Source organism: Erpetoichthys calabaricus, chromosome 4 (genome assembly GCF_900747795.2).
Source record: "Erpetoichthys calabaricus chromosome 4, fErpCal1.3, whole genome shotgun sequence".
NCBI classification, from domain to species: Eukaryota; Metazoa; Chordata; class Cladistia; order Polypteriformes; family Polypteridae; genus Erpetoichthys; species Erpetoichthys calabaricus.
Window position 1 is genome coordinate 110,803,089 of NC_041397.2, and position 22,401 is coordinate 110,825,489.

At 36.9% G+C, this 22,401-nt stretch overlaps 1 protein-coding gene across 1 annotated transcript in view; it reads left to right on the forward strand.

The window, feature by feature from the left end:
• cog3 (component of oligomeric golgi complex 3) overlaps positions 1-22,401 on the forward strand; it is a 79,151-nt gene that overhangs the window by 19,225 nt on the left and 37,525 nt on the right. Inside the window, exons 4-10 of the mRNA XM_028799677.2 lie at positions 2,205-2,370; positions 4,536-4,610; positions 6,450-6,542; positions 11,580-11,705; positions 14,498-14,578; positions 21,017-21,060; positions 21,611-21,737. Of these exons, the coding sequence (XP_028655510.2) occupies positions 2,205-2,370; positions 4,536-4,610; positions 6,450-6,542; positions 11,580-11,705; positions 14,498-14,578; positions 21,017-21,060; positions 21,611-21,737 (712 nt within the window). The remainder of the gene's footprint in view (positions 1-2,204; positions 2,371-4,535; positions 4,611-6,449; positions 6,543-11,579; positions 11,706-14,497; positions 14,579-21,016; positions 21,061-21,610; positions 21,738-22,401) is intronic.

The following is a 22,401-nucleotide window of genomic DNA, read 5'->3' on the forward strand; positions in this document are numbered from 1 at the left end:
ATTTCGTGAAGATGGGGCCATAAATAAGAAAGTTTAACATGGCGGACGTTGTCGACCGTTATGACCGTTACGTGTAGAATTTCGAAATGAAACCTGCTTAACTTTTGCAAGTAAGCTGTAAGGAATGAGCCTGCCAAATTTCAGCCTTCTACCTACACGGAAAGTTGGAGAGTTAGTGATGAGTGAGTCAGTGAGGGCTTTGCCTTTTATTAGTATAGAAGATATATATATGTATATATATAGAGTAGATATATTAAAAATAGCATCAGCCCTAGCACTGACCCTGTGGAGCACCACTCTTAACATCAGCCAATTCTACTTTTTGTGCTTGAGCCAATTTTGCACCCCTCTACAAACAACACCCTGAACTTCCTCTTTTTTTTAGTTCGAAAACAACACTTCCACCACTGTGAAAAGAACATTAAAAAAAGTGATGTTTTCTCAGTGCAATGTCCATGTTTTTGCTTAAACAAACGCCAATTTCATCTTTTCGGAAGCTTTTGCAAACAGAGTTCAGTGTGCATTGGGCCCTTGCAGGCTTTGTAGTATTACATAGTCCATCATCTATAACACCATGTGAAAGATGATAGAAAGCAACTGAAAATAACTTAGCCAGGCTTTCCTGCTCTGTTTTAATGGAAGTAGAATTATGTGTTTATCTTGTGCATTCAAGCTATGAGCTCTCCAGTTAATCATGTATTTGGTGTGTTGGTGACAATATTATTGCATCTGTCTGCTCATCTCTGAAAAGATGTTATTTATCTGAAAGAAAGGGTCATATAAAAGTCTAAGTTTCAATTTTGTTAAATTCATTTTAAGTGGATTTAATTAAAATGTTTTTGTTAAATATAAGTACTGCTTGCAAATACAGAGAAAAGGATAGATTTTTTTAGATTAATACATTATTGTTTAAAAATTAACTTGACATTTCTTTGACAACATTTGAGAAGACACAGGATCCAATTAAATACTGAACTGTCTCTGTGTCTAAGAGGCTGATTTAAAAGATGATGCACACATGAAAATGTGTTGTATTACAATATATGTGTTGGTGCATTCTATGCATGATATACAGGGTGGGGCATAAAGATATTGCACATTTTGAAGGGGTATAAAAAATGAAGCTATCTTAAAAAAATCGTATATATTTCTGAAAAGTACATAAAAGACATTTTTGTTTTAGTGGGTTTTAAAAATCATATCAGACAAATGGCGGCTGTCGTTGGCAATACATTGCTGAAGACAACATTCCTGGAAGTTCTCCATCACTCTCCGGGTCATCTCAGGTGGAATGGCGTCAATTTCCTGTCTGATCCTTTTCTTCAAATGTTCAATAGACTGAGGACGATGTTTGAAAACTTTTTTCTTTAGGTATCCCCAAAGGAAAAAGTCACATAGGCTTAAATCTGGTGACCGTGCTGGCCACCCCATGTCTCCCCTTAAAGAGATCAAATGCCCAGGGAACATTTCCCTCAACACTCTGAGCGAGCGTCGTGCTATGTGAGCTATGGCCTTGTCCTGTTGAAAGCACACAAGTTCTGTATCCATAGGTCTCCCAGGTGACTTTCTTTTCAGTGTGGACCCAGTTGCCCGAAGGTTAGAAATCCATAGTAAAATTGTTTTCCAATCTGGTACAGATACATTTCGACCGAGTGCAAAGGGTCTACGGAACACTCTCTGCATCGATATCGCAGAACGGTTGTTCTCATAATACGCTTGAACAACAAAGCCCTGATGTTCACCAGTCCAACTCATGATGGGTACTGAAAACGGTTGAGCCTAACCTACCAAATGAGACCTACCCCACCTCTGTACCCCCACTACTGCCCACACAGTTCTTCCTTGAAATGAGGGAGATCTTTATGCCCCACCCTGTACCTGTTATCTTTTAGTTTTTGTCATTCTTGCTGGCATTGTATTTCTGTCGCTAGCCTTTGAGAGATTTGCAATTACGAATTTCATTGTACTATTTACCAATGACCATGAACATGAACTTCATAAGCTTCATGAGCAAACCTCCAAATATTTTCTTTTCATTCTTGGCTTTATTTTAGTAAAGTATGCCTGGCATATTTTGTTGTTTATTTTGTCATTAGCTGTGATACCATATTTGCTTTTTCATTAACCAAATATTTTAAAATACCTTTTATTGTCATGTTATTTATGATTGCATGTTACGTAACTGAAAAATTGTCCTCTTTTAGACAGACCAGGGATTACCTGATGGGTTTCCAGGATCAGTGTGATGCAATCCTGGTTGATGTAAACACATCATTGCAACAGTTGGAATCTTTGCAGAAACAGTATTTATTTGTTTCTACCAAAACTGGAACTTTACATGAAGCCTGTGAGCAACTTCTCAAGGAACAGGTATGCACCACATATATGCCAGGTTATGAAGTTCAGGTTTTGCTTTTTTTGTAGGGATGGCAAGAATGTATGAAGCTTTTGACATTGTAAATGTACATGGAAGCCAATTTGTAGTTATACTTTTTCAAAATATATCCATCCCTAGACTTTTGCACCCGTTTATATGGAGTCCATCTCAGCAACACTTGACAGGAGGCAAGAATGACCTTTGTATAGGGCACACAACCAATGCATACCCTCACCCAGTTAATCTGTCATGCAGGTTGTGAAAGGAGAGTGACACAAACTCCATACATTTAGTGACTGGCCTTCCTGGTGTGGAGGTTTGTGCTTCAGTCTCACACCTCCAGGAGGCTGGGTTGGTCACTCTGTGTGGTTTTATTCCTGGTGTCTGTGGACTTTTCTCTTATATTCCATAGACTTGTAGGTTAGATTAATAATTGGTCTGTGTGAGTAAGTGATGGTCTGACTCATAAAGTGTGCTTCTTGCTGCAAATTTAAATTCTGGGCGAATTAAATAAATGTTTAAAACAGAAAAGAAGCACTTTACACAGTGAAAACATGAAGTACTAGCTGGCTTCATAGCAAAATTACATGAGCTACAATCGCATTAACTACTTTTACAGCAGTTAGGATTTAAAGGAATACTCCACTCAAAAATATGTTTTGTATGCTACTTCTACTATGTAGTTTGTAGTAATGGTCAAGAAAAATTATTACTCATTTTCATGGAGAACGGAAACAACGAACTTTCTGATAGAATGGGTTAATAATAATAATAATAATAATACATTTTATTTATATAGCGCCTTTCCCATGCTCAAGGCTTTTCACAGAGTCTTAGAAAAAAAAACAGCAGGGTATATGTAACATTGGATACAAATGTTTTCCTGAATAGAACAATGAAACCGATAACAAAGCACTAAATAGAATAAAGGACCATAAACCAGAGTTAAATACTAAATTCAATACTAAAAGAAAAACTTAACAAATAACCTAATTTGTGATATAACAGACACACAAATTATCCTGAGCACCTGGACAGAGAGGTTAACTGAAAGAAAGGGCAGAATGTCAGGTTAAGTTAATAGCCTTCCTGAACAGATGAGTTTTTAGTTGTTTTTCAAAAGAATGAATGGAGTCAGCTGATCTAATAAATTTCGGGATGTCATTCCAAAGTCTATGAAGCTGACGGCCCTGTCACCCATAGAGTGCAAGTTAGTGTGGGGCACAACTAGATTACCAGAATCGGAGGACCTTAGTAGGCGAACAGGAGCATAGTGATTTAGAAGGTCACTGATGTAGTCCAGTGCAAGGCAATTTAAAGCTTTGTAAGTTATTAATTGAATTTTATATTCAATCCTGTAAGACACAGGGAGCCAGTGAAGGTGAAGCAGGATGTGTGTGATGTGCTCGCTGCTGCTGGTCCGTGTAAGGACTCTTGCAGTAGAGTTTTAAATCAACTGGAGCTGTGATATAAGATTAGAAGGGGCACCTGCCAGCAGCAAGTTACAATAATCGATGCGGGATGTGATAAAAGCATGGACAAGTTTCTCAGCATTAGAATAGGAGAGGAAGGAGCGAACATGGGATATGTTACGGGTTCTGGTGGTAACCAACACTTGACCACAGCAAACAGTATAAAAACATCCACAACTCTTATCGCATAATTCACATGTCATGTTATTTAGTCATATGCTAACAACAGGCAAAATGCATGCTTTTTCTGGTAAAATATTGTTAAGTAAATACTTAGCAAAAATCATAGAGGAAATGTGTTTATATGGAACTGTGCTTTTCAAACTGAAGACCCATCTCTTCCTCTCATTAACTGGTCTAGAGTTCTGTCTTCAGTTCAAAACCATGTTACTGTGTGAATGTGTATCCTCTGCGTGCACTGCTCAATTTGTGAATTATGCATAGAATAAAGTGAAATAAAGAAATGAATTAAGATCTTGATTCCAAAAGACTGACTTTGGTGTTTCTGACACAAATCCTGTTTAAGCTCCAGACAGTAAAATAAATTAGTACATCTTTTAATGTATTGAAGTAAAACGTAACACTTGGGCTGTAGAAAATAAAATTGCCTAATCTTATTCTTATAAAAATGCTTATTAGATGCCATGTTCTGTTAGTAATTGTTTCTTTCTTTTTCTTTTAATTAGTCAGAGCTTGTAGACCTGGCAGAGAGTATTCAGCAGAAACTTTCCTATTTCAATGAATTAGAAAGTATAAATACTGTAAGTACTAGTCATTTATTTTTGTTTTCTATTATTTATTTTACCTTGTATCAGTCAGCAATTTCTATAAATTGTTGGCTTCTTATTTTATGTATAATAAGCATTGTGGTAAGGAATCTTATCTGTTTTGTCTGTCCTAAAAAAAGGCTGAGAAAAGCCAAGCAAAATGACACCTTTTATTGGCTAACTAAAAAGATTGCAATATGCAAGCTTTCGAGGCAACTCAGGCCCCTTCTTCAGGCAAGATGTAATACAGAGACTGGAGTTCCCTGTGTTTATATACACACTAGGACAAGAAACAACATTGGTAAATCTTTAAATGAGAAATTTTAAATGTAAAAAATGAATAGATTCATTCAGGCTAGGGTTAATTTAACAAGAGAGAAAAGAACAATGTATTGTCAAGATCTCTGGATAAGATAACTGTCCAACAAAGTCTTTTGAAGTTTGTAATGAGTTTTTTCAAAACAATGTGGATTTGTAGACAGGTTGTCTGTCATTCTGAGAGATGTAAACAATCCTCATATCTGGCCATAAAACTCTTGTCTCTATTCAATCCATGTTGTAATGTATTAAATTTTAGCATGAGTTTAACTTCCCAGTCTTTTCTCTCTTGCTGTGTTTTGAAGTTACCCATAAGCACTGTGACTTTAAAGTCCCTCTCACAGTGTCCATGGCTGTTGAAGTGGGCCGCCACAGGAACATCTGTGTTGCCATGTTTAATGTGGAACCTGTGTAAATTCATTCTCTGGCGGAGTGTTTGTCCAGTTTACTCCCACATAGAGTGCAGTGTCAGGACATTTCATGCAGAAAATTAGGTAGACTACATTAGATAATCTGCAGGAAAATGATCCCTTTATGTGATGTTCAAGTCAGCAGTGTGGTATAACTATACGGTCTGTATCATAGATGTGGGCACATGTTTTGCATCTTTTCTGTAGGCATGGAGATGTGCCATTTTCTGTTGTTTCACTTAGGGAGCTTCGGACAATTAGTTGTTGAAGGTTTGGTGGTTGTCTGTATGCCAGTGCTTATGGGCAACTTCAAAACACAGCAAAAGAGAAAAGAATGGGAAGTTAAACTCATGCTAAAATTTAATACATTACAACATGGATTGAATAGAGACAAGAGTTTTATGGCCAGATATGAGGATTGTTTACATCTCTCAGAATGACAGACAACCTGACTACAGATCCACATTGTTTTGAAAAAACTCATTACAAACTTCAAAAGACTTTGTTGGACAGTTATCTTATCCAAAGATCTTGACAATACATTGTTCTTTTCTCTCTTGTTAAATTAACCCTAGCCTGAATGAATCTATTAATTTTTTACATTTAAAATTTCTCATTTAAAGATTTACCAATGTTGTTTCTTGTCCTAGAGTGTGTATGTAAACATAGGGAACTCCAGGCTCTGTATTACATCTTGCCTGAAGAAGGGGCCTGACTTGCCTTGAAAGCTTGCATATTGTAATCTTTTTAGTTAGCCAATAAAAGGTGTCATTTTGCTTGGCTTTTCTCTACATTCATAATGGCTAACACGGTACAATACCCTAGTACTAAAAAAAGGTTAAAATGTATTTCATGAGCATATTAAACACATGACAGTTCTTTCTGTATATGTTGAACTGTTATTTTCATGTTATATAAACAGTTGAAGTTTTGCATGTATGGTATGGCACATTTTAAACTGATAATCATGTTCTTTGAACTTCTTTGCCAGTATACCAAAGTAGTAAAAGACTATTCTGATTCTACTTTCCAATTTTAGAATGGGTTCCATCCCAGTATCCCATCCCATTTCTAATACAAGTTTTTCTTTCATTTTGATTTATAGAAACTAAATTCGCCTACTTTTTCTGTAAGTAGTGAAGGATTTATACCAATGCTTTCTAAGCTGGATGAATGCATACAGTATGTTTCCTCACATGTAAGTATAATACTCTAAGGCATTTTACAGTTTTGGTAATATTATGCTTTACAGAATAAAATAATCCTTAATAAATCAATAGCAGTTATTATTGTTTAAGTGCAGTTGTTACAACAAAATTCTCCAAAACTGTTTCTTTCTTTTATCTGTATACTATTCTATATTTTTATGAATATTTTTATCATTTGTGCATGCCACACAAAGTAAAAGTAAATCATAATGTGTATGCATTTATCACTGATTTACTTGTACCCAGTTAAATAAAATATTGAGTTTTTAAATGCTAAGGTAAGTTCCTGTATATAGAAACTTATATAGAAACTGTTGTCACTGTTAAATGCAAGGTGTTAATAATAGATTGCGCAACGATGGCCTACTGCTTTATGAAGAATTTGGGGACAGTTCTTAAGAGGTTGTACAGTTGAATGTTATAATTACAGTATAATATGTTTAGCTTTTTGTTGCAGTTGATTTTAATATTGCCTGTGCCTGCCAGTTTTTGTTCACATGCCCTTTTACTCTGCAGTGTCTCCTGTATTTGAAAAGGAGAAGAGGAAATCTTGCTTTTGATATTTTATTTTCTAGGAAGAGTCCTGTAAAATCAAGTGTTCCTTACCTACGCTGTTAATATTCAGAGCTTGAATAGATTGGCATTCACAGTCTCATCAGAAACTTTTTACAGTATGGCCATTGAATTAATATTTGCAGAATTTAGTAGCTCACTGCTTTTTAGCGGTGCATGGTTCACATATTGTAGGCTAATAAAGCTTGAAGGACATATATGCACAAGAAGCTATCAGTTTTATTTAATTGAATGTTAAAAATGAATTGATTAAAAGTCAAAATCCCAAATATAAAACAGACATGACAGAAGGATCCAGAGTCATCTCACTGTTGGTGGCTTTCTACTGGATCTGAACATTTGAAAACAGAATTCTCAAAGCAAAATCTAAATAAACAGCACAACAGCCTAACTGGTTTCAGGCATTCATTATTGTGTACATTCAGCAAAGTGGGCCCTTCATCAACTGCAAAGTACCTCATACTCTCCCTCCCAGGAATGAAATTTAAACTTTATGAATAAAAGTCAAATTATTTTTATTATATCACCTGCACTATAATTATTGTCATTTGAAATCAATAATCAATGTTATATTACTTAGACAGTTGTTAAATGTTGTTGGCAATGCTCATCTCAGCTTATTACACTAATAGTGCAAATTGCCGAGGCAATCTATAGATTTCAAATACTAAAATATGTAAAATAAAATAACATTATTAACAGTGAATGCATGGTAAACAAGTTATCAAAGTCATCCCCTAACATCAGGTAATAGTGTAGTCTGTTAGTTATTAATTATAATGTGTAATTTGAGACAACAAAAACTTCAATGGAGAGAAAAGGAAACATTACAGTTTTGCAAATAGAGTGCAGTAGCAGACATAATAAATGAAAATGATAATAACATCTACATGGCAAAACGATTTGAATCAGGATGACATTAAGCAAGTACAATTTGCATGGCACTGACATATAGAAGCAAATTTTCCATTTTACAAACTCAAAGTAATGAATCTTGTATATAAACGTCTATGTGTGGAAGTGTGTGTGTCTGTCTGGCCCGGAAGTGAGAGGTGGAGTCTGGGTAAGGGCTCTACCTCCGAGGATACACAAGTGAGGCGAGCACGTCGGCAAAACAAAACCTCCGAAGAAAGTGTCACTTACTTAGCAGCTAATGCACAAGCGAGGCGAGAACGCCGGCAGTAGGAAACCTCTGAAGAAAGACAGTTGCTTAGCTGCTAATGCACAAGCGATACAATTTTGCCAGTTGTTACTTAGTTAAAATATGCATTTAGAGGAATAGGGCCCTGAGTTATATGTTGGTTATGTGTGTTCTTCTTTTATTGTAAAGCACTTTGGCCACAGCATTCCTATGTTGTTTTAAATGTGCTATATAAATAAATTGACACTGACAATGTAACTGTGCAGGATTTTTGTTTTCTTCTAAGAAGTCACAACAGTTATTGGCAGCCCTTTGTGCGATCAATCCTTAGGAGTCGTATCTGTGTGAATGCACTAGACATACAAATTCTCTATGTGAAACCTTTTGATGTAGCCTTGCTTACATGGTGAAGCCAAAAGCTTTGCAAGCATCCATATTCAATATTCACTTGAAATTTACTGTTGAATATTAAAAGCTTACTAATGTATACTGCACATATAGAGGAAATGATGTACAATATATGCTAAATGTAGCTCAAATACAGTATGTATTATGCACTGAAGAGGAACATCTGTTAAAAAATGATGACACAGGCAGGCAGTGTCACATGGTGGTTATGGCTTTGGGCTTCATACCCAGAAGTTGTGGGTTCAAAACCCATCACTAACACTGTTTGACCCTGAGCAAGTCACTTCATGTGCCTGTGCTCCAACTGGAAATAAAACAAAAAAGAAATGAAACCAATTGGATCTCAAATGTTGCAAGCCAGTTTGGATAAAAGCGTTGGCCAAATAAATAAATGTAAGTGTAGTTTATCATTTTGGAAAGCTGGGATCTGCTTTGGTTGCAACAATAAGTGATTATTAGAATTTTACCATAGTGTTTTTTCCAGTGTCTTCACTATGATTTTTATAATTTATGTTCTATTATTTTAGACTACTTTAAAAATCAACTTACTTTAATGTGTTTTTTTGTAAACTTGAGGAAGAGTTCTATGAAGGTATGCCACAATTTTTGAGCTGCAGTTTGCATTGCATAATGAAGCTGTTTGTCTCATGTCCTTGGGATAGAACAGCTCTTAGAAATGTGACCAGGGATATACAGTATTGCCTCTTGTTTTGTTTTTAAAGATTGTCGCTGCTATCACTACAGAGAACTTTCTGCAGCATCTTCCGTTGCACAGATATTTCCACATAACAGCAACATCTTGATTACATCTTGCCTGAAGAAGGGGCCTGAGTTGCCTCGAAAGCTTGCATATTGTAATCTTTCTAGTTAGCCAATAAAAGGTGTCATTTTGCTTGTCTTTTCTCTACACATAACAGCAGAAACATAAATTCACTTTAGACTAGGTTTAAGGTGGGAACTTCTACAATGCATACTCTGTTCTTGGCCAGTAGACTGGTCTGTTACACTGTGATGTACTGTAGTAACAGGCTGTTGTACTGTGTCAGCCATTATGGATGCAAAGAGAAGTACTTGCCTGAAGAAGGGACCTGAGGTACCTCAAAAGCTTTCATATTGTAATCTGTTCAGCTGGAAAATAAAAGGTGTCATTTTGCTTGACTCTTCATTACTATGATTTCTGTCCACCCTGGCCATCGGACCTTACTCCTTTTTATGTTAACTAAGGTTGTCTTATTTTAATTTCTTATTTGTCTTTTATTCTTCTTTTCTTCATTATGTAAAGCACTTTGAGCTACTTTTTGTATGAAAATGTGCTATATAAATAAATGTTGTTGTTGTTGTGTTGATATACTGAGATGCATCCATTTACTTAACCAGAAAAAAACTGTTTGGATATTGTGTTATTTTCTAAAATCAATGCAGTTTTATTTTAAATGGCCGCTGTGAACTATGGATATTTAAAACAGCCAATCTATATTGTACTTTGTAACAACTCACCCTGAACATGCAATAAAGTAGAATCATTACTAAATAATATACTTTTTAAAGATCAATTGTGTTTGTGTTTAAAATAAGTAAAATTCCCTACATATTCTACTCAAGTACAGTAAAGTGAGTAAATGTAATTTCTTATTTTGCACCACTGGAGGCAGAGGCATGAATCAATCCCATGCTGATCACATTTGGATAATTTACATTGAGAAACTGCTGAATATTCCCCTGCGTATGTCCAGTAAACAGCAGCCCACAACCCTTCACCATATTGTTAAATGGGGGAAAAAATTCTTCCACATCTACAAACAGTCTTCCTCTCCTGAAGGGCATTTATACTGGCATATGATACCTCCAGCATTTTCCCTTTGTGAGTTTTTGCACCATTAAAATGCTGGGAAAAATATCATTTTTTTTCAGTTAATCCCTTATCTATGAACAACAAGATTTTTCATTGTTGTATGGCTAACATTTTCTGTGCGCAAAATTTGGGTGCATTTGAACCACTCTATTTTGTCCACTTTTTGAAAAAATAACACACACATTTTACAAATGAACCCAAGTGTTGCAGACATTCACTTAACTGCCATTCTTCATTCATATGGACACCTACAATTTTCTTTCTGCTCCTTACAAAAATATTAATGTGGGAAAACAAATAATGAGTGTCTCCCTTTCCTAAATTTAAATCTTTAGGGAGCAGTGTCTTCCTAAATGTCATTAAAAAAATGTATTTGTGGCAATGCAGCCATTCACAACGTTCAGTAAAAGAATGTAATCCTACATTGGATAGCATAGTGACACTTTTTTGCTCCACCAGGGGGAGCACACTGCTAGTGAATGTGTTCTTCAAGCAGTGCAGCAGTTTTGAAATTGTTAAATCCCTTTCTGTATTCCAGTAGTGGAGATCTATTAAGACAGAGAATACACGCAAGTAAGATAAAAGCTCGTGTTTGAAAGTTGAGGATATACAGTGTGTACATAAAGCAGTTGGCCTTATAGATGATATTTACATTTTCACTATTACTTTTTTTAACTCTTGTTTCACAGAGCAATTATATATATTTATATATATATATATATAATATATATATAAATATATATAAAAGGTTAAAATTATTTAAGCTGTATATAAATAAGTAATTGTAAATAACACATCCGTATTAATTGTAAATAATACATTTGTAAAAACTGTATCTGTGGATATTTGAATTTTTGTCTAGTATTTATTTAGAGTACTGGATTTCTGAAACCCTTTCACGTTTGCCTTTTACTGACATATCCAACAAGTACTGACAAGTAATCTTGGATTTTGAAACTTTTTTTCTAATTAAATCTGAAATTAGAATTAGAAAGTTTATTTTAAAAATATAATACCCAGTAAAGTTTAATTTGTATTTTTTCTTTGTTTCAGCCAAACTTTAAAGACTACCCAGTTTATATATCAAAATTTAAGCAGTCCCTTTCAAAAGCTATGCATCTTATGAAAACACACACTGTAAGCACTCTGCAGAACCTGACCAGTCAGCTAATCAAAAGGGTAAGTTTTTAGATCTCCTTTCATTTGCACTGTCTTCTGATTTTTGTATGAAATAATTGTTGATTAATTCCTACTGTGGGGTAAAGTCTAAACCTACTTTTCACTATGAAATAAGAATTCTGTCATTTAAAACATTTATTAACTGAAAACAATGTACAGGAATATTATACTACTCATCATGACTTTGGCTCAGTGCTGCTGGAATAGACTGGTTTCCTGTGGCCCTGAATTGGTTTACGCAGTTTTGAGAATGTTATTTAATGGTATAGTGTTATAGTAGTTACGTTAGTAGGTACATATATCACATCTATATTACTAAACGACAGTTTAATTTATGCACGGCGGACGCACCAAAGCGCATGCGCACTGTGCCGCGGCGCCCCAGAGTCAAACGCAGCGGCTTCCCAGAGTCAGTACGTGGCGCCCAAACAACACAACCTGTAAACTAAACTTGCTCTAATCCACTGTGCCAGCAGTCTGTATGGCGTGTTCAATTATGATTCCTAACAGTAAGTGATGTCTACCTAACGACACAGCCACAGAACAACAAAGACGAGACCGCATGGATAAAAACAATACACGGAGGCTCCTACAACGCGCTTCAGACACACCAGAAGCAAAGACATCACGGCTCCACAATGAAAGAGCTCAACTAACGGAAATACAAAACGAGCCCGTATGGATAAACACAATGAACGAGCGTGCCCACAATGTGCTTCTGACACAGCAGAGGCAAAGGAGGCACGGCTACAAATGGAAGGAGCTCAACGATTAGTAATACAAACACGAGCCCGTATGGCTACGACCTGTAAACGAGCCCGTATGGATAAAAACAATGAACGAAGGCGCCCACACAAAGAAACCACTTTAGTGCAAATAGGTTTATTTAATTAAATGAAAACTTTACCATGGCTACGACCTGTGAACTAAACCTGAGGTAAAGCGTGCACGCCAGGTTGTATAGCTGCCTGAACGCGACCGCCCACACCACCGCATATATGACGACACAGCCATAGAAAAACAAAAAAGAGACTGCATGAATAAAAACAATAAAAGAAGCGCGTTGAAATGAACTTTCCCAGGACGCACCCACCCTCCATGATATTTCATCCCTCCAAATATCGGAGGGAACAGAAAGTGATTGCCATTCTTGGATTTGCGATTCTTTCGAGAATCACAGGCTTGCTAGTACTGGATAGTGTTGTTCTTTGCTTCTATCTGAAGTCTTGAAGGCATGGATTCAATCAGGTGCTGGAAAATTCCTTATGGTTTTTGGTACATTCTGATTCTGTAACTACAACAAATTAATAGTTTCATAATTGATTATTTGGACAAATAGTAGAATGATTTATTGGGAGTTTTACTTATAGCTTATTGTGAAAGTGTGTATTACCTGACAAAAAGTAATACTGTATTAGCGACACTGACCATGCTCTTAAAAATTGAGAGTTTAAAGTTATTACAATCAACAAGGAGAGATCTTGCATAGGAACAGTCATTTCTGTTTTTGGTTAATAATCATTGCTAAGGACATAGCAAACTGGTATTTGCAACAAACACAAAAGTGTGAAGGGGTGTAGTTATGGCACTATGAGGAAATTAAATTCAGATTCACATAAAAAAAATAATTTTGAGTTTCAATGATTTGAAAAAAATATTACAGAGAACACAATTTCATTGTTTTGATTTGTTTTTCAGTAAATTTAGAGAATCAGTCAACAGACTGCATACATTTTAATGACACTGTTTTACTTACGTTATTGAAACTTGATTTTTGTTAAACTGGACCAATGTACTAAAATTTCTCTGTTTTCATCCTATCAACAACAACATTTATTTCTATAGCACATTTTCATACACTAAATGTAACTGAAAGTGCTTTACAGGATGTCCAAAGTAAATGTTACAAGAAAAGAAAAACACATTAAGAATGGTAATGAATAAATACAAATAAAAAACACCATATTACATAAAAGTACATATAAAATTATTAGACTGGGAGAATCCTTAGACATAGTATCATATTGTAAGTCTCTAACGATGAGTACAAGATGAGGGCAGATGGCAGGGAGGACAGAAAAAATAAGAAAAAAAAAACTCCAATTCCAACTCGGAACCCTTGCAGATTTTAATTTTTTTTTCTAATGCCAACATACTGCTCAGCCCCCTCTGGGAATTCTACCTAACAAATGTTCTTAAGTTGCTCCTCATTGTTTCAAGGCTTCATCGAGGGGATTTGATGTAATTGGTCTTGCGGACAGCTGGGGCAGCCGTCTTCAGTTGAATATAATAGTTGACTGGAAATTGCCTTCATCAAGAATGCCACCACAGAAAGACCTGGAAAGAAACTAGAGAAATGTAGAATTGTGTGTACAGTGTGAATCCTTATAGTATGAAGTATATTTTAGACTGGCTATGGGTAAAATTTGGAGACTGTAGGAATTATTATTTATTTCTTTGCAATATATGTTTCAAATAAGATTTTAAACAATTAGTTTAGTATAGTGTTTGAGTCTGTAATCATTATTTAGATCAGATATTCCAAAAAGATATAACAGAGTAATTGTAATTGTTAAAATTAGGACCCTGAGGAGAGACTTTTAACCTTAGTGCCCCAAAATATAGTTTTTAAGATTAAGGCCCAAATTATAGACTTTAAGATTAGAATTTGTGTGAGGGGTAGGGGATACAATAATAAAGTTATGGTAATCAATTGGTGATTTTTGGAAAATTGGTAATGACTGGTAAAACTGTGTAATTTTAATCTCTTAATATTTGTATTAACTTGATAGGATCCTCCTGGAGGTACAAACGCTGAAAACGCATTCACTTTATTTTATGTGAAGTTCAGAGCTTCTGCGCCTAAAGTAAGGGTAAGGACTTTTGACTGTAATAATTCAGAGAGTAATAAACTGCATCTATACATTTTTGACATTGCTACTTTTCAAGTTGTATACCTTGGTTAGTGTGACTTTATCAATATATACCCTTTAATCTCATCTCATCTTCTTATCAGCTTTGCCTGGAGAAGGTCACAGTTGCTGCCGGCCATTCAATTAAATCTAGACTTCCTGTCCCCAGCAACAGATTCTAGCACATCCTGGGGAATTCCCTAGCATTCTCATGCTAGTTGAGAGCTATAATCCCCCTTCAATGTGTCCTGGATCTACTTCAGGGTCTCCGTCCTGTGGTCTTGAGGTGCTTGAACTCTTCTACTAAAGGCAGTTGTTCCCCACTTACTGGAGAGAGTAATCCACTCTTTTCTGACGAAGAACCCTAACCCCAGACTTGGAGTTGCTGATTGCCTCAGGTCCAAGATGAGGCAAAAAGGTCAACATCATCTGCATAAAGCCACGATGCTACCCATCTGGACACCATCACATCCTCGGCTGTGCCTTGATATCCTGGTGACAAGACAAAGCCTTGTCAGAGTGTGACAAGACAAAGCCTTGTCAGAGTCCAACACCCATAGTGAATAAATTTGGAAACAGCTCTCACTAAATTCATATAGGGAATGAACAGCCTGCAAGAGCTGCCCCATATTGCTGCAGCACTTCTTACAACACATGCTGTAGGATATGGTCATATGGTTTTTCCAGATCCATTTAACACTGGTACACTGGGTTATTATACTCCCATGCACCCTCCAGTAACTACACCTGGGAGAATCCACATTGTTCCTCTTGAATCTTTGTCTCAACTATCAGATAGATTCTTCCTTCAGTACACTTACATAAGCCTTACCTGGGAGGCTGAGTTATGTGATCCCTCTGTAGCTGGAACACACCCTCTGTTCCCCTTTCTTAAATAAGGGGACCACTATATCAGTCTGCCATTCCAAGGGTGCTTTACCCACCTTCCATGCTACATTTAGTAGACATATTAGTCATGCTATCCCAACAATGTCCAGCACTTTCAACATCTCTAGCTGGATTTCATCCACCCCAGCAGCCTTACCACCATGAACTCCTCGGACCACCATAGTCACTTTGACAACAATGATAGGATCCCCCTCCCCCAAGGGCATGTCCAGTGCTGCCTCCTGGTAGACGAGCATGTTCACTAGGTTGAGGAGTTCCCCATAGTTTTCCTTCCACCACTCAACTCATCAGTTTCCCCATAAGAGGTCAGCACCTCTCCATCCCTATATCCCTGCCTAACACAGTGTTGGCAAGGTCACAAGAGGCGTTGAACACGTTGTTAAAAAAGCTTAGGGCTATCTGATATTCTTTCTCCATGGCCTCTACAAACTCCTTCCATGCTCAAGCTTTGATTTCACATCCACCTCTGAACTGAGTCAGGAGATCCCACAGAGGGCATTTCCCTAAAGGTCACTTTCTTTAGTCTGACAACTTTCTTCACCTCTGGTGTCCACCATTGTGTCCTAGGGTTGTTGCCATGAGATGCCTTGACTGCTTTCTAAGTGCTGCTTTTAGCAGCCACTTCCACAACTGAGGTTTTGAACAGGGCCCATTTGGACTTGATGTCTCCGACCTCTCTCTGTATATGGGAGAAGCTGTTTCAAAGACAGGAGCTGAATTCCTCTTGAATGGAACCATCAGGCAGATGTTCCCAGGAAGCCTTAACTGCTCGTCTAGGCTTCTGTGGTTTATCCAGGCTGTGCCCCTCGCTTCTAACACACTACCAAGTGGTGATCAATTGACCGCTCTGCCCCTCTTTTCACTTGAGTGCCCAAAACACATAGCCTGAGATCAGATCATCTACAAAGTCTATCATCAATGTTTGAACCAAGGTGATCTGGTACCTGGTACACTTAATGAGCCTCCTTGTGTTTGAAGGTGATGTTTGTAATGGACAATAGATGACTAGCACAGAAATCCAATAACAACTCATCATTCTGGTTCAGATCTGGCAGTCTGTTCCTTGGACTCCCTCTCCTCCAGGTATCTCTGTTATTCCCAACGTGAGTGTGGTAGTCACCAAGTAAGACTACTGAGCAGCAACCATTCAGGCCCCTCACCCACCTTTTCTAAGAAGGCTGAATACTCTGAACAGTTGTTTGAGGCATATGCACAAATAATGTTCAGAGTTTCCCTCTCTGCAGCTCATAACTGCATTAATACAAACGTTTCATTCACTGGAGAAAACTTGTAAGTGCACAACCCTCAGCTGGAGGCTTGTGAGTATCCCTACACCCACCCAAGGTCTTTCACACATGGGAACTTCAGAGTAGGAAAGAGACTGTCCCGATTAATAAGTATGATTCCAGAACCCATGTTATGAGTAGAGGTAACACCAACTATATCTAGCTGGTACTTTTCCACCACCAGCACCAGCTCAGGCTTCTTCAGTGCCAAAGAGGTACATTCCAAGTTCACAAAGCCAGTCTCCGTTGCCATGGTCTAGTCCAGGGGTAGGCAACGTCGGTCCTGGAGTGCCACAGTATGTGCAGGTTTTTGTTCCAACCCAGTTCCTTAACGAGAACTCAATTATTGCTGATGAAGCACATATTGCTTAAGTGACATTTTAATGCTTCATTTTAGTGGTCTCGCTTGTTAAGGTTCTCCAACCTTAATTGCTTATTTCAATCTTAAACTGCTGCATTCAGTGTTTTAATTGCTCCTTATTAGAAATAAGATGTAAAAGACAAAGTAGCCAGCAGTTCTCCAGCTAGCTTTTTTCCAATTACATCTCTGTGTGTTCATCGTGCACGGTTTGATTTAATAAAACACTTAATAGAAAAATGTGACAGACTGAAAATGATCTGTTTTAGGCTTCAAATCATTTGGATGATATCCTTGGAAAGGAAAAAAATCTATGATATAAAAGCCTTACATTGCACAGACTAACAAGCCATAAAATTAAATAAGGTCTGAGATTGGCAATGATTGGTTTCTAATTAAGCAATTGGGTTGGAATGACAACCTGTAGCCACTGCGGCTCACCAGGACCGACATTGCCTACCCCTGTTTTACATCTTATTGCTAATAAGGAGCAATTAAAACACTGAATGCAGCAGTTTAAGATTGAAATAAGCAATTAAGGTTGGAGAACCTTAACTAGCGAGACCACTAAAATGAAGCATTAAAATGTCACTTAAGCAATATGTGCTTCATCAGCAATAATTGAGTTCTCGTTAAGGAACTGGGTTGGAACAAAAACCTGCACATACTGTGGCACTCCAGGACCGACGTTGCCTACCCCTGGTCTAGTCCATCTAGGTCTCTCCTGTGCTTGCCTTTCACTAAACTGACATTGCATCTGAACCTCACTGTTAGTCTTGCAGGTGGTGAGCCCACAAGATGGCACTACATTGCTGTTTTGGGCTGAGCCCGGTCAGGATATGAGGGTTGCCCGACCACCAGGCACTTGCCGGTGACCTAGTCAGGTGATTTAATGCATCCTACAAAGGGGTTTAATTCCATTTATTGCCAGTAGTGTTCATTTGGCGAAATTTGCCAAAGTGTTTTTCGTAGTGAATGTGTTCTGTGACCTGGTTCGCTGAATGTGTTCCTGGAAATTCACCATGTGGCTGGCTTAGACAAATATATTTTTCCCAGAGCCACAAAATGCTTTGCAAGACCAGTGTGTCATCACAGAGCTGTTGCAGCCATGAGCAGAACTTTCATGCATGCATATTGTAAGTGTATTCCATCTCACATTTAAGCTGCTCCCCGATCTACTTTGTACATACATGATGTCACTACTCCAGCATGATTTGAACCCCACATGTGTTAAAAAAAACAAACAAAAACAAAACAAAGGCTTGCAGTATTTTAATTTGAGGTGGACATTAGCTGACCATAACTACATCATTCTGCATATAGTAGATTCATTGTGTGTTGTATCTTCAGTGCAAATCATGTAGCCCCCTGAGTATATAATGCTGGGTATGCACTGCATGAATAAATTATCTGCCAGCACTCCAAAACTCAAGCAGGGAAGTGCCAGTGTAGAGCACAAAGCAATCTTTGAGTCCTGGTAAATTTCCATTACTTTCAGTCATAATATTTGGCAGTATAACTGAAAAGCAGGTTTGAGGAAAGTATTTTACGGTTTATTCTACAATATTTGGAGACAAGGCTATTTCCAGATTCTTGGCATCTCCATTAGTTTGCTCTTTATTAACATTACAGATGAAACCATATCACCCATGAACTGCAAGGTTTGTATGACGGTAGTTCATATTAAGGATGATTTTGGGCTTATTGTAATTCATAGAACATTTAGGGGAGTTTTCTCCTTGATACTACCTTGTCCAGTGCACAAATCATACTGTTGTACAGCACGTTGGTGGTCCGTGGTGTTGGGAGTTTTACATAATGGAAACCGTGCCAGTTTGGCTCAGTGAGAGTGCATTGTGGCTCAGGGGTGTTTAATGGGGAGATTGGGGCTGATCACGCTTGCATGTCAGGGTGCAGTTGGTTCCAGTTTCCTTGTTGACTCTCTGTGGGTTGAGATTGGGGTGGTGTAGGCTTGAGGGTGAGAGTGAAAAAAGGCAGAGCCAGAAAGTGTGAGCCAGTGCAGTGGTGATAAGGCAGGCAGTTAGTGGCCCTGCAGAGGAGTGAGTGTTGAGCACAAGGGAGGAACGGGGAATGACTGAGTGGCCTCCTAAGATTCCCATACAAGTCAAGTAAGGCTTGTGGAAGACCGAGGTCTGGCTCCAGGCATCCCGGCAGACACAGAAGTACGCATTTGGGATGAGAGCCGGGGAATGGGACCATAGCTGCCTGCATCTCTGCCAACTGAGAAGACCTGATGGGGTGAGCCGGGGAGACAAAGGAGAAAAATGTGCTGAGCTGGAATGAAAGGAAAGGAAACCCAATGTCTGCATGGTTTTAGACTGGAGTTTTTAACTTATTAGTTATTGTTTTTTTTTTTTTTTTTTTATCCTCCACAAGCAATGTGTTTTAATGTAATTTATTTATTTACCTGAAGAAGCACTGTACTGCTCTTTTAAATATTGATTGACTTATACTTCATTTGATTTTGGAACACTGCTGTTATGAATACAACACATTTTGTACATTTGCACCAACCCTTGCTCGCTTATGTCCTCCATTGCCTGGCTGATCTTAAGACATGACTATTGACAGTCCTGGGTTCAAGGAGGTGATGCCAGCTGTAGGCACCCGGGTCGTCATACATATGGTGCACAACTCTATGCCATGAAAGCCACTCGTATAGCCTTACACTGAAGTTTTATAAAGTTTTACTGATAATTGCCTACCACTGAAACTTTTATTATGTGCCCTCAAAATGCAATTAACAGCCAACTGGCCTATGACAAATAGTAGTGAATGGGTTAAAAAAAAAAGCCATTAGAAGTCATTATGAGCCAAAATGAAAGTAGGATTAGGAAATCCATTTTATCTGACAATTAAGAAGTATGGCTTTAGGCCAAATTAAAACCATTTTTAATAACCAAAGCACTTCTACTGTCTTACATATTTTCAAAGTTTCTGTTTCTACTTCACATATAGTATGGCGTTTATTTTGTTCAAAATTTTGTAGCCTTTAACTTGACATTTACACAAATAATAAACACAAAGAAACGATAGTACAAATATATATCAGTACATCAATCTTTAATTTATTAAATATCCACAAAGAATCATTTAGGTTGTGATACAGACTTAAATTGGAGAGGGGCTACATCAGTTGTGCACCAATAAAATGCAAAATGAAAAAATGAATTCCATGTTTACAAAAAAATATTTTTTTATCAGATGATATAACAGCTCAAGTGTTTATAATTATCTTTTTATTTTAATCATGGAATTAATTCTTACCTAGTCTATTAATGTATTTACAGAACAGATTTTAATAGCTTGACAAATGTTTAAAGAAAGCAATTTAAAATAGTTGGTCTAATCATATTGATCATATACAGTAAACATACATTTTAAATGGCTGCTTCATATAGATTATGTTCAAGATTAGAGCCAAGTTGTCATTTTTTGCCTTTGCAGTTTCTCAAAAGTTAACATCTGAATAAAAATAAAATCAGACTCTACTGTAAGAGATAAATTGCCAAACAAATGTTTAATTCAACATTTTTTCAAGAATAAAAAAACTTATGCAAGGTATTTTAGTGGAATCTTTCAAACGATTTATTTTTAGTGTGTTTCCCCACTTGCTTCTTTCTTGCATATCTTTAATCTTTGTGCTGTGAAAGCTTCCTCTGAATTTGTTTTATCTACTGCCCTTAAACAAGCAAGACCGAGATATGTCATTTACCTTGCATTGTCTTACTGTTTTAGCAGTAGAAAGAACTGTAGTGTTTGTGTGACTCCTGTCCTTTCAAAACTGTAACAGTATGATAATTTGATTTGTTTGCTGAATTTCAGATGGTTATTGAACAGATTGAGCAGAGATCTGAGAAGTTACCAGAGTAAGTAAATGTATCAGTTGTACTATCTCCTAAAAGTATTTAAATATCAGACAGATAAGTCAGAATAAATATTGAAACAAGAAAAAATTTTTAGGTAACTTATTATAATAAAGCAACACAGTCATTTTATAACAAGCTTTCATTTTTTTTCTTCGTATAACTACTGGTTTCGTAAAAAGATCATTAGAATATTATTCAGCATAAAGAGGTATATGTGTAGACTTCATTTAATATTAAGTAAGCATATATATTTTAACACACTGTAGAGTATATCCACCCTCTTCCTACATCTATAAACATTTTCTAAAACCCCAAATAAAAAAAAAAAGTTTGGACAGTTTGGAAAATGCAGCTAAAAAAGAATGGATGTATTCTGGATATACTTTAAGTAAGTCCTTAATTTCTTCCTGATGGCTCTAGAGTGGACTGGTGCATTGTCCGGAGCCAATGCTTTTTGGAAGAGGCTTCACCTCAGTGACCTTGAATTGGATTAAGTGAGTTTATATATGTGAATGTCCAAACCTAAATGTGTATGTATGTTTTTTTCCAGGTATCAACAGTTATTGGATGAAATTCATCAGTGCTATATGGACCAGAGAGATCAGTTGTTAAGCCCAAGCATATCATCAACAATAACTGATTTGATGAGCCAGAACAACAGGGATCACTGTGCTCTGGTAGAAATACATTTTCAGTAATTTGTTATTGCACTGTATAAGCCTAAACAATTTCCTTGTGCCTTGTGTTAGCAAGTGTGTTAGTCACTAACTTTGTTTAAGTGAAAATTATTACTGTTGTGTTTTATTTTGAAAGTTGAAGATTTGATTTGTGGACATAATTACATTCATAGTATTACTAATTTATGTGCCAGTATTCAAACTTAATTTCTAATTTACTAAATGAGGATTCACTTTTGCATGTTCCCTTATGAAATAACAACTGCTAATTGCCATTGAGTCTGTGGTTATGATATTAATTTCTTTTTAACTATTGTGACCTAGTGGCTAATGTGTTAGAATGTAAGCCACAGGTTTTTTTGTTTTCTGTTTCTCCATTATTGTTTCAAACTGTAAAGAATAACATTTACTGGCTCATTTCATTTTTATATTTGCTGATATTCTGGTACCTGTATGCAAGGTGGTGACATATAAAATGACTTTGGAAGTCAGTGATAAAATTAAACTTGGTAGAATGAGCTGTAGAGTAATGGTATCCACAGTATAACTTTATATTTTTTGTATTATGTAGTTTACCATGGCACACCCAAAACCACAACAGGATCAGAAGACAAGTTTCTCAGAGTCAAGAGCTCATGTTATAGGTGGCTCACGGGACAGTGGT